General features: G+C 45.3%; 1 protein-coding gene across 2 annotated transcripts in view; it reads right to left on the bottom strand.

Annotated features, from left to right (window-relative positions):
• Positions 1 to 13,604, bottom strand: part of LOC105356347 (dachshund homolog 2) — a 103,609-nt gene that overhangs the window by 33,831 nt on the left and 56,174 nt on the right. For both annotated transcript variants that reach the window (XM_023965842.2, XM_023965843.2), the window contains exon 3: positions 1,616 to 1,726. In XM_023965842.2, coding sequence (XP_023821610.1) covers positions 1,616 to 1,726 — 111 coding nt within the window. The remainder of the gene's footprint in view (positions 1 to 1,615; positions 1,727 to 13,604) is intronic.

Raw genomic sequence — 13,604 nt, 5'->3', positions numbered from 1 at the left:
CGACAGAACATCATAGCGGTTGGAGAGAAGGAGCCCATCACAGTCCAGGGGTCTTTTCCTGCGGCACACCACCTCAGACCAAAGCGGTTTTGGTGTGGAGCTCGAGGAAGGCCGCGGCGAGGTGTCAGGATCCCAGTGAACCGTGTCTTCCACAGCCGCTTTCAGGGAAGCAATATGCATGGACTGTTGATGGGCCAGGTCCAGCAAAGAGTTCAACAGATCATTCTTTGACCTCAACTCATCAGAGAGTTTCTGGATGTCCTTTTTGAGGTTAGTGATCTGTGTGTCAGGGTTTGTTGGTGCAGTCACGGCAGTGGAGGTGGACGCAGACGTAGCGGCGGCAGCCATCTTGCTGTGGCGTGGCGAGGAACATGGAACAAGGACACGCCGAAAGTTGACTCGGGGGAGCGGGGATCGAACCGCCGACTTGCTCTATCGCCTGATTTACTTTCGCCCTACTGGTCATATAACGCAATAGAGCAACAGTCCAGTGGGAAGATCTTATGCTAAAAGTGTGTTCAAGAATGCCTGTTTGGCACATCCTTGAATGTGAGTCACATGTCAGATGTGTACGTAGCATAACTGTCAGACCTACTTCCTCCTTTGACCAACTTAACTCCACACAGAAAGTTCCCCCTTTGATGCTCTGTTTCAGGTCCCAATGCCGGGACTTGAACCAGGGGCAAGAGCGCTAACCACTGCACCACCGTGCAGCCCTTGGCTACGGGTCATCTTCGTAACCCTTGTGCTAACCTGGGTACTTTACCATTGGGAGTGGGGTCATCTAGACCCACTAGACAGTGCTCTGAACCTTTTTTCTTCAATGATTTGTGATCTTCACTGGTGTCCATGGATTACATGAAATCTTTCCACCTTTATCCACCTTTGTCATGGTAGGGAGAACACGTCAATGCAAGGGTGGGGTCATCTAAGATAGCACAAGGGTTACACAACATGTTCTGTCCTGGTTTTGTTTTATTCCCAGTCATTGGTCTGTGGTCAATCTCTCCGCTGAGCCAGAACAAGGTTCACTTGCAAGTGGATCCTTGGCTCAGCAGATCAGAGTTCATACCTGCATGAGAGCTGTGCTGTGCTGTTCAGAACAAGCAGATGCTGATCAATTCATTAGCTCATAAGAACATTAGAAAAAGAAGATCCCTTCCTTTTCAGCTCATTTGTGGAAGTATTTGTCCAGGGAACTCCTTCATTAGAGTTTTCTCCACTATAACTTCCACCATTAGGGTTAAAGCTGATTCCTGATGAAGACTCGTGCCGTCATAAAAGCCTAACGCGGGTGAAGTTCCCAAAGATGCTGATGAGTTTAGTTCTGTGTGTTTTGCTGATGTTAACATAACAGAGCAGTGCAAAGGCCTGAGAGGAGCTTGAGGTGGGCGGAGAGTTCATTACTCCACACTGGAAAAACAAACAGGCTGAAAACGTTGAACGCGTCTCCGGAGGTTTCAGGGGATGATGGGAACATCCAGAGGAAAACCTCCAAAACTGTCAATGTGTCTCTGCGTTTAGCAGCTTTTAGCCCAACCTCCTCATGTGAACACGCAGGTGTTGACTCCTGCATGTGTGTGTGTGTCCGTGTGTGTGTGTGTGTGTACTGCACCTGTGTTGGAGTGCAGGTCGTCGTTGTCGGACTCGTTGCCGTTCTGCAAACTCATCATCATCTTCATCTTTTGTAGCTTCTGGAGCTCGGCCATGGCGGCTGCTGTTAGGCCTGATACACACACACACACACACACACACACACACACACACACAGAGTTAGCATCATCATCATCATCAAGGCAGACATCTTTAGCAGCACATTGTCATTACTGTCAGTCCGTGTTTGATTCTATCTAATCAGCTGCATGAAAAGCTCTCCAGTCTCACAGACATCCATCCCCGCGTCTTGTTAGCACCTCGACCGACAGGTGCTGGCTGCTTCTACCCAGCATGCTTTGCAGCAGGCTGCGACACACGCACACACACACACCGACAGCGCGGGCTCGGATGTCAAACTTTCTATTCAGCGCGAGTGTTTTGCTGAAGCGTCTCCGAGGTTTGAGCGCAGTTTCAGGCGCCCGGGGCCTGAAAAACATCTCACAGATACACCGAAAAACTCAACACAACCACAAACAAGAGCGGGCCCTCCTCTACACAAACACACACTTTTGTGTGGACTGAGATCCCCGGCTCTGTGCACTGACCTGGAACTGACTTCTATACACAACAACCAGCAGAGTGAAAGAGATGAGCCTCTCTGCGAGCGTCGCTGTGTGTGTGTGTCTTATTGTGCTGATCCGCCGCTGTGTGTATGTGTGTGTGTGTGTGCGTTTGCATTGTGCTGAGTGTGTCTGTACAGTGTGGTGCACCAATGCGTGTGTGAGGGGCTGCATCCGTGCTTGTGGGTGTGTGTGCAGGTCAGTTGGTTTTGGCGCAGTCATGGTTGACAGCCTTGGAGGAATGTCCATTACACACCGTACAGTTGTAAGCTATAAAGAAAACAAGAAAGGGGGTGGAGGGGGGTGGGGTGGGGGCCCAGACAGAGGAGGAACAGCTTTGATTTTTTTTTTTTAGTGTGGTAAAGCAAAGGACGAAGGAAAAAAGGTTCCAATTAACTCAGAGTTCACCAAATGTAAATATTAGATGTTTGCTTATTAGCTTTAGCAGGACTTTCCATGGAAATAACACATCCACCACTCAAAAAGCTCTGCAAACAATAGATACAGTAAAAGGATTACAACATACTTAAATTTGGTCTGATTTTCCAATAAAATAAAAAAAGGATGCCCAGCATGAGGTAATAATGCTTTTGTACAACGTGCAGCAGATGAACAGCTTCTCTAGGGATAAAAACGTCTTCATACGGTTGGGATTTTATTCAAATCTACGCACAGACTAAGATTTACACAGACTGTTTGGCTCCTCGGCCCGCATTTCAAAACGGGTCGGTAGTTAGCCACACCCACTTTCTCAGTGGAGCTAGCGCTGATTGGCTAAACGCTTTCATTTTATCCATCTGTGCTAAAGTTTGGGTGCCGTTTGTTTTCATGGGCGAAACGCAGACGCGCCACCAAGACCGACTCTAGCTTGATATCATGAAACGGGCGGCACCCTCAAGGAGAGGAAGGCGGAGCCTGAGAAATCAAGTCGTCGTGTTTTTGTATTGATGGCATCACTGAGAAAAGGCTTTACAAACAAAAAGACTGACGAGCCAAGTTACATAAGTTAACTCTCAAATTTTTTTTACTTTTTCATTTATTTGTTTATTTTCCCCTCTGTGAATGTTTTATTCAGATATTCTTTATCACCAGTTGGTTTAAAAATTGTATAGTACCTAATTTTTTTGCTCTCAATAATTAAACATTTTCAAAAGTTTAAACAAAGTTGATTGTATCATATATATATTTTTTTAATTCTCAATTTATCTTAAAATATCCCGTAGCATATATATGTATATATTTTTTTAAATGTTTAAATTAACTTAAAATATCAATAAGGGCACAGTCCACAGAGTCACAGCTTCCAAATAAGCGTTTCTCTTGAATGTAAAGAAACATAACAGAACAACAATCATACAGATTAGTACTAACTAAATGTTGAAAGTAGATTTTAGACTTAGTTGTTTATTATGACCTAAACTTGTGATTTTTTAAAACTTAAGGTGCCACTATAAAACTGAAGTAATCAAAGATTGTAGTTTTCTTCACATTTTACACATTTCTGCTATAAAAAATGTTTGGTTCTCAAAACAAAAAAAAGTTCTGCCAAATAGATCTGTGTTTATAAAGTTACAAAATAAAGCTACATTAAAAGGGTTTATGTTCCGAAGTGGACAAATTCAAAAAAACTGACCATTTAGTGCCATTAGAGCTCAAACCATTAAGACCCTTTCTGGTATTTAAGTTTAGGTATAGCATATTTGAACAAAATTCTTTCTTTTTCTATTTTAAAACCCAAATAAATAATAAAGGAATTTGTTTTTCTGACCGACCTTTACCTGGGAATTGTAGTTTTTCACACTTGTCGTTGGTGTTTGCATGAATCATCGATGACATCACTGGTCAATCTCATTTTTTATTCTTAATTATCCTTTTGTTTTGTACAACTGCTTGCATGGCAATGCCTTTTACCAAAAAAAATAAGGGACCTTAGCCGCCGACTCAGATCCATAAAGGTTTATGATGTATGAATGTGAAAATAATTACAAAATTTGCACCTTAGACATGTAGGGCCCTTGGTAGGGGGGGTGCTTGGACATCACTGCCAGCAAGCAGCGGATGTCCTCCTAGCACCCTACCCGCCAATTTTAACCGCACCTTAGACATTTAGGGCCCCTTGGTGGGGAGGGTGAGGGGACGTCACTGTGAGTAATCAGGAGATGTCCCCTTAGTGCCCTACCCGCCAATTTTAACCGCACCCCCCTTAGTACACACACCCCTCCCCCCTCAATATATACATCCCAACATAAACACACACACATGCACACACACACCCTTTCAAACACACATACACGCACACACATTTTGCAAGGAAGGTGGGACCTGGGTCCGTCTGTCCCCTGCCTCTTCCCTGGTGGGGGGTACGGGCCCCTTTGCAGCGGCGGCCGTGTCCCCGGGGTGCCGGCTTCCTGGGCCCGGCGGTGCTCTCTCCGCGCGGTGGGGGGGTTCACATTACATCTGAGCCGGGGGTGTCTGGTCCCTGGGGGGTGGGTTCTGGTCCTTGCTCCTGAGTGCTGGGCCCCGCCAAATTTCCAACTGTGGCCGAGCCTGGTCGGGCCATATTTACAACACCCCTTGTGGGCCCTCTTTTTTTCCCCGGGGTTCCCCCCTCCTGGGCGGGGGCGGCGGGCCCCTGCCTCGCTCCTCCCTGGACCAACCGTGGGCCGGGCGGGTGGCTGCCTGGAGTGCGGAGCGGGTCTCCCTTGGGGGGTCCTGGCTCGTACCTGGGGTTGGGGCGGGGGGATGCCCGGAACTCCTGGGTGGTGGTGGGGTGCTCGTTTGGGGCTGTGGGCGTCCTTCTCCGGTGGGGCCCTGCGTTGGGTTCTCCCGGCGCGGCGGGGGGGCTGCTCTCCTGGTTGGGCTGGGGCGGCGCTCTCTTTCCCTCCGTGCGTCCCTGGCCTCTGGCTCTGGGGGCCTTGCGGCGGCCCTGCTGGCCCTGGCCTGGGTGGCGGGCTTGGTCGCCCAGGCGGCGGTTGTTCCCTGCCGGTTCCCGTGTGGCGTTGGGGGGATTCCGGCTGCCGCTGCTGCTGCGGTGGGGGTCTTGGGGTGGGGATGGCTGGGCACTCTCCCTCCTTCTTTTCACGTTCCACCATCCATTTTAGAAGAACATAAACGCTCACCTGAGCACAGGTGTTAGCTCAACAGACTGAATGACTGAAATGTTTCACACTAGTTGGTTTTAAGGCATAAGTATGCGTGTGAACACTATCTGTTTTGTGTGCATGTTGACATGTGGACATTTTTGCAGCTAGCAGGTGTGTTTATAACATTTGAGTGTGTGTGTGGACAGGCTCCTCCCCTTTTTTTTCTTTTTTTTCTACATTTGAACCTTACCATAATGATTAACAACCAGTAAACTTGTTGCTTTATGCTGCTTCATGGTCTTACCCCCCTTCCCCTCCTATTATCACCCCCTACCCCCCCTCTCTCTAACGTCCCTCTCTCTTTTTCCCCTCTTTCCTTTTCCGTCCGGTCCAACACCAAAGATTTTCAGACATGATTGAAATTAATAAAGTTTGGCCTCAATTACAAAAGGGGTTTATTCAGACATACCTTTGGTTTGTCTGAAGATTAATAACCCCTCTTGTTAAAGTAAAATATGTCCAACACAAGAGGCCCTCAGCTCTCATCTGTCTGCCCAGCTGTTGGACAGGACAAGTTAAAAAAAAAAAAAAAAAAAAAAAAAAAAAATAATTACAAAAATTAAATCCTATACATGATTTCCGGTTGTATCGCTGGAAGCTTTAAAGTATTAATTTTTTCTTGGAAAAGCTGTTTAAAGTTGAATGAGTTCTAAATTAAGGAGACGGAGGTTAAAATGGAATCTGTGGAGCGCTGTGGGGTCAAAACGGTTCTCCAACATCGATTATTCACCGAAGAACACGTTAACACACAAACATGCGCACACGAGAGTTACAGGAAATCCACGTTGGTGGGCACACATCCTCCTCCATTTCACACACACACACACACACACACACACACACACACATCCACTCGGACACAGAGTCCGAACGCCCGCTTCGCCTCAGTGCAGCTAGAAGTCGATCAATAGCGAGGGCAGAGCCTCAATACTCCTCTCCATCATGACTATCAGACACATACACACACACACACACCTCTTTCTGTCCCAGATCGATGGCTGTCCGCTGTGTCCACGGTTACCGAGCATCGACCCCCGTCGCTAATGGCGACCACGGAACGCTGGGAATTAGTGTGTGATTGATTGACAGACTTCTTCAAAGACACGCACCATATAGAGCTGTAATGTGTGTGTGTGTGTGTGTGTGTTTTCAGTATTCCCCAGGGGGTTGTGTTCTCCTCTTTTACCCATCTCTTTTCCCCCCCACTAACGTGAATCATAATGCTTTCCAAAGGACAAATAAAGAAAATGAAAGACGAGGTAAAGTCAACGGAAAACAGGCACTTCAAGATGTAAAGCAGTGAGTCGTCTGCGTAACACGAGGAACCCGGCACAAAAGAGAAGTAAATAACCGGAAGAACTGGGACACTTAGCCAAATCACCTAAACATTTACGTTTATTTCCCCTTGATTCAAAGGGCAGTTATATTACTAAAGCTCTGGTCACATTCAAGCTGTCTGCGGGGGGGGGAAATGGGCTAACCTGAAAAATCAAGATTGTAGACCACTCAGTGAACCCGTAGAGCGAAAAACGTGTATGAAAACGTTTCGCTCTACGGGCTCAGTGAGCGTTCCTTCAGGACTCATTTCATCCCATGTAGACGAGGGTCATTTGGAGCTGGAACTGTTGCAGGGAATCGGAAATGACCTTTTTAGTTCTTTGGCTATTTGTTCATGTACTCCAAGTTATACCGTCATCGCAATATTGATCACTAATATCACATATCGTGAGTTTTCCTCATATCATGCAACCCTTCTGTCTTCTTCAGACCTGAAAAACCATGAACTGTTCTCTGTCCAGATGGTGTAACTTTAAATATGCAACATTAAGTCCAATAATGTTGGTGATTTAAGAGCAAAACCCCACGTAGGAGGTTTTCTTCACCATTCGTTTTTTACTCAATTGTTGTCGGGAAGTTTTTCTACAATCCGTCATGTAAGAAATACTTAAGTCAAGGGTTTTCCCTTTACTTGTGATGGGAAAAAGATAAGAGAAAGGCAGCAGAAAGCTTTGAAACTAGATCGGCCGGACTGCTTTTCATTTGGCACCAAAAGCTTATTCTTTGGGTACAACAGATCTGGACGATCGTAAAAAAGTGAAAATCTGTAGTAAGATGCCGTTTGATTGTCTTTGAAAGCCCCTCCTGGGCTCGTGTGGACCCCCCCATTTGGCTGCAGCCTTAAATATTTAAGGAGTTGCACCTACATCTGCAGGAGTGCTCTGAAGGCGCTCTTAGAGACGGAGTGACACTTTGAATAAAACAAACGGGGAAACAGAGGAATTGCTCTTTGTGTTCTGATTTTAGAAACACACTGTTGTTGTTGTTTTGCTTCCTTGTCTTCCTGCGAGCACTCAGGAGTTCCAGTTTATAAATGCAGCCAATTGCTCTTGTGCTGAGTCAAATAGATTTCAGCTCACCGCTCCGGCACTTAAGTCGCCCATCTTTAGCTTTCACCGACTGTCCAGGACGCCCATTTTCAGCCACTTGGTGCTTCTTCTAATAGAGAAAGACACTAACCTCTCTGTGATTGTGTCAGTGTGCGACCTGGACCCTGCAAATGTCACCAGCTCAGCAGAAAGATCAAAGAGACTCAACATTTGGTCGTCAAAATCAACCAAAACTCTTTTTTTTTTTTTTTTATTTCAGTCGCGATCTGAAGAAAGGACATGAGCGAGCAGAGAAGTCTCCTCGGGGTCAGAGGTCAACCTGCTGAACTTGGGCCTAAACAAGATTTAAAAGGTCTACAGTAGAATCCGTGGGACATCATGTAAAAAGTCAATGTAGAATAAAAGTATTTGAGTTTGTTTATTTATCTGAATGACAGAAATTTACCCCCAAAAAAGTCCTATAAATTTATTTTTTCTTCAAAGATAACTTAAACCGTCTGTGCTGTTTTTTTTAACTTAATGCCTGATTTCTTCTGTAGTTTTTACCAAAAAAGACTTTTCATTTTAGCTCAAAACGTCTTTTGCTGAAGGCAGTTCTGCTGCCTAATTCCTAAATCTTGAGTCTGTGCAGGAACAAAATCTATTAAACTGCAAACCAGTAGGGGGCACTAACGGTTGAACATCACTGCTTCAGTGTTTGCACAGAAAACACATCACTAAGTAAAGAAAGGAGGAGGAGGAGGACTTAATGTCACTTTGGACCTCTTCAGCTGCCTCCCCCCGCTCTTCTCTTCATCCCCTCCTCCTCTTCATCACTGCAGGTGCACATAAGAGCGTTTACTTCTTCTTTTCAGTACTGGAAGCGTCTTATCTGTACGCGCTGCGTGGATGAGTCCAAGGAGTTTATGATGCGCCAGATGTGTTTATGTTTACGGCCAGAGAGCGCGAGCCCCAGAGCACGCCGGCGTGCGGTCGGTCGGTCGGTCCGGGCGCTGGCAGACAAGGCCGGCCATTGAGCCGTTTTTGAGGGGAATTAACAAGTCAAATGAGTGCTGCAGCGCCCTGCATAGGTTAGCACACACACAAACACACTCCCACGCTTATCAAAGCCGCGTCTTTGTTCACCTAGATCAGACCAATTAAAGCCGTATCACTCTCTCGTTGTCGTTTGGGCGTCTCAGTTTCCTCTCTGGTTTGCATTTCCCGCCATTTTGTCTGTTTCCTCTCTTCCTTCTCTGCCGAGTCTCACTCTTTTTGTCTTTGCATCCTCTCTTTTTCTATTTTGTCTTGTTGTTTCTTTTAGTTCCAGTGTTTTTTGAATAAACGAGCTAAAGTAAGTCTACAACCGTATAATGTCATTCCGTCGGATTCTGAAAGTTAAAGTCCTACTATCTGTCACACACCTAGATGTGTGAAATTTGTTCTCTGCCCCCTGGGGGGGGGGGGGGGGGGGGGGGGGGGTGAGCTGCAGAAACAGCAAACCTTTTGGTGGTTTAACCCCCCAATCCAACCCCTTAATGCTGAGTGTCAAGCAGGGAGACATTGGGTCCCATTTTTAGAGTCTTTGGTATGACTCGGCCTGGATTTGAACTCACGACCTTTTTCTTAAAGGGCGGACACTCTAGCCACTGAAAGCAGAGAAGAACAGCTTTGCGCTGATATGCAACACTTTGCAATCGTAGAGTGTTTACTCGATTAACGGATTCTGACGCAGCAAATACTTTTTCGCGTCAGAATTGTATAAACGGACACAATGTTTCGGTAGTCACAAAAAACATGTTATTTTGCTGTTCCTAGTGACATCTCCGATGTTGAAGGGTTTCTACCCGGCCACCAGGAGCAATATGGGGTACAGAGTCTTGCCCAAGCGCCCTTTAACACACGGGACTTTCCGATCAGAGGTCGACCGCTCCACCTCTGCGCCTGCTAATGCTTTGTCAGTACGATTTTATTCTTGATACTGCTGCTAGCCAACACCCTAAAAACCATTTCAGCATCCAAACATCCAACTACCCTTAGGGGGTAGATACAGGCGAAAAATGGTCAAACCTGTACGGGGTACGCAGACGACTAGTACAAAATATCAAGGTCGGAGTCTCCTCGATGAACCCGTAGAGTGAAAATGTTGATGCACATTTGTTACTACGGGCATGCTGCGGGCGACAGGTTGTCATGACAACTCACAAGGGTAAGTAAGGATGAAGTAGGTAAGTTCCAGGCGTGTTGTACGTGTTTTATCCCCCAAAATCCTGCGGATTGGAGTCCGGTCAGTAAGGAGGCTGTACCCACACCGTACTACCGACTAGAGTGTGTCGTACAGGTGCCGTACGACATTATCACCCACACATCATAAGTGCGTACAACTTCCATTATCCTTTTGATGTGGCCATTCGAGCTTCAAGGGGAACAAAAAGACGCACCTGTGGTCCCCTTAAGATGCAACCGCTGCTCTCTATGACCCTCCACGGACCCGGGAAACCCAAAAACCTACAATACCCGTGCGGACCGACCCCCCACATACTGGAGTATGTGACTAAGGCTCAAAGTATCATTAAAGACATCACCTGCAGGAATGTTCCCATCAGCCTTTGGGACATTGACTGTAACTTCTACTGAAATAAATACAAAAAATGAAACTTTTTCTAAACCACTTTTTCACATACAAAGATAAAAATTAGTTTAATAATATTAATAAAAATAATAATTTTTCTCGGTATCTCATTCTGCACCTTTACTAGTTTAGCTTTATTAGCTAATGGTAAACGGCGTTCTCCTATACAGCATTTTTCTACTTAACTTTAAGGCCCAAATCGTACTTCCAAACTGCATTTAGGTCAATTCTTGCTGATAATTCTGGTTATTATAGCTGTAAAGGTTTTGCTGTGGCGACCCCTGAAGTGAAAATAAGGAGAAGATACTCGTAAAGTTTTTCACAGACGGCTGCATTTTTTAGGTCAAACTTTTCTGTTTTTAGGATTTAAAATAAACTTTTTTAAGACCAAAGAAATCTTTATGAGTTTGACTCAAAAACCGCTCAGTTCTTCATCATCATTCCTGATGAAAGTGGAACAGAAGCGTCGGTTCTCTGAAGGTCATTGAAGAACTCTTTCCTTCCACAGTTTCATCGTCTTTTCTCTTGGCGTTCAGAGGCTCGCTCGCCGTTCACTCAGCAGGAAAGACGTTATTTCGTTCATGTTTTCATCCATCACTCCTCCCTTCATCCCTTTCCGTGACTCTCCTTCTTCTCTTTCTTTCTTCTCCCTCATCGCTTTGGCCCGGCTCTCCGGACGCCTCGCTCCTCGTCCTCCGACTGGGAGATAAATGTCCATCTGCGATTGGCCGATGACCCCCCATCGTCATGGCGCCCGCGAGGTCGTAAACAACAGCCCGTCTCCCCCGGCAACGCGGCGTCTCCATGGACGCGAGGCCGCTAAGACGACCAGCGCTGCGTGTGTGCGACAGAGGCGGAATGCGCCAACCGACGACTGCCAAGTGTGTGTGTGTGTGTGTGTGTGTGAGCTAATGAGCGATCATAAGTGAGCAAATGTTTTCTCTGGGTTCCACTAATGTTCAACAAACTCTCACACACACACATCAGGTACGTGCACGCGTGCACGCACGTGTCATTAGTATGCCACAGTGAGCTGTGTCCATATGTCACGAAAACACAAGCATGTTTTATTTATCCTGGAGAGGAAGGAGGCCAACAGTCACTGTCAGGGGATGGAAGGATGGAGAGGAAAAGAAAAGTGGAGAAATGAGATTAGAGGAGGAAAATATATACAACAATGGAACACGAGAGGAAAAAGAAGTTTGGGAAGGTTCACAAGAAAGATGGAAGCAGGAAAACCTGAAGATCAAGACAAGGAAAGAGGAGAAATGGTCGAGGAATCAAGGAAACAAGGGAGTAAAAAAAACGAGGAAGTAAAGAAGGAAAGAGGGAAAAAGAATCCGATCTGGAAAAGCAGGAAAATAATGGAATCAAAGAAAAAAATGGAACTGAGGAGGAAGAAAAACTTGAGGAAAAATGAAGGAATGTTTGAAAAATGTTCACAAGGAAGATGAAAGGAAGAAAAGCTGAAGCTCAAGGAAGCAATGGAGTAAAAACGGGGAAGCAGAGAAAGAGCGAGAAAATGAAAAGCAGAAACACTCAGGAGTGAAATAAAAAAACAAGAAAAACAGAGAAGAAATGGTTTTTAGGAAAAGTAAAAGGAAGTTTGGAAAGATTAAAGAGCAAGATGGAAGGAGAAAAGACCAAGAGATATGATCGTGGAAATCAGGACATGATCTAGGAAGTGAGGAAAGAATCGGATAAAGAAAAGCAGGAAAATATCGGAATGAAAGAAAATGTGGACAAAGGAGAAACGGAGGAAGATGAAGAAAGTATTTCCAAGAGAAATCAATGAAAGTTTGGAAAGATGAAGATCAAGAGAAGTGAGGAGAAATGATTGAGGAAGTCAGAGGGAGAAGTTAAAAAAAAGTAATCGAATAAAGAAAAACAGGAAAAATATGGGGGGGGGGGAAGAAAAACAGACAAAGAAAAGGAAAGAGGAAAGAAAAAAAGAGGAAGATGAAAGGAGGAAATTCTGGGGATCAAGAGGAGAAATGATCAAATAATTCAGGAAGGAAGTAAAGACATTTTAGAAAAGGAAAAGCAGAAACATTGAGGGAATGGAAGGTAAGAAATGGACGTAAGAGGAAGGGAGGAAAAAGGAGAAACCCTTTTTAGGAAAAGTAAAAGAAACCTTGACGGGTGAAAAAAGGAAAAAAGAGCAGAAAAAAAGCAGTTTAAAGGATGAAGAGGCGACAAAAGAAGAAAGAAAGTTGAACGGAAAAATGTGAAGACCTCAAGGTAGAAAGGAGAGAGAAGGAGAAGAGGAGGATGGAGAAGAGGGAGATGTCAGGAGTGAAGGAGGAGGGAGGGATGGACAGATGGAGGAGTGGGACCCCAGAGACGTGTCATTCATCACACCAACATGCAATCTGCACTTCTTCACCCTCTTTTCCCTCTCCTCATCTTTGTCTTTCTTCAAAACACGATCATCCGATCCTTAATCCCTCCATCCTTCATTCTTAGACTGTTGTCACACTTCCACCGTCTTCTCCGTTCGCCATCTTTCCCTCGCCACTTTGGCGGCCAGTTCGGGTTTCAGTATTTCTTCTGGCGACGTCTTGCGTCCTCTTCATTTTCCCTTCCGTCTCTTTCACTTCTCTATTTATTTCTTCATTTATCTGTTTGTTTGTTTTAAAAAGAAGGAACCAAGAGGAGTGACGGATGGAAGGGAGGAGTTTAAAGGAAGAGAGGAGGTGGCTTGACCAAAAGGATGGAAGGAAACAGGAATGGAGGAGAGGAAGTTGAGTCCACAAAGGAGGAGGGGAAGATGGAGTGTGGGAGCAGTTCACACCAAAGGAAGGAGAGAAAAAGAAGAAATGGAGGGAATAAAATATTTCGGTTCATTTCCTGTTATGAACTAAACTGAGAAGAAGCAAAAATGTAGGTTGTCGTCCAAGTTATTAACTGACCAATCAGATGCCTCGATACAAGTAGGTGGAGCCTACTTCAAAATGTTTGATGGTGGTCTGCTTTCAAGTGGTAGGGGTGTGGCTCCCTCCCACATTTGGAAGGAACGACAGGTTCGTGAACACACTTTTGGACAAGTGTCAACAGCAAATTTGACGCAAATTGTTTCTAGCGTGAACGTAGCATTAGTTCCCATTCAAGTAAATCTGGTTCCATTCAATATAGACGGGCTCTACAGCAAACCACAGAGGGTACAGTAAGCAAAGGTCCATTCATTGCGTTTTTATTGATAACTTAAAAAGTTATCTTCTACATAGATAGATAAAACAGAGAAATG

Source organism: Oryzias latipes, chromosome 18 (assembly GCF_053564925.1).
Source record: "Oryzias latipes strain Hd-rR chromosome 18, Olatipes_Hd-rR_3.1".
NCBI classification, from domain to species: Eukaryota; Metazoa; Chordata; class Actinopteri; order Beloniformes; family Adrianichthyidae; genus Oryzias; species Oryzias latipes.
The sequence above is the reverse complement of the archived record's forward strand: the minus strand, read 5'-3'. Positions and strand labels throughout refer to the sequence as shown.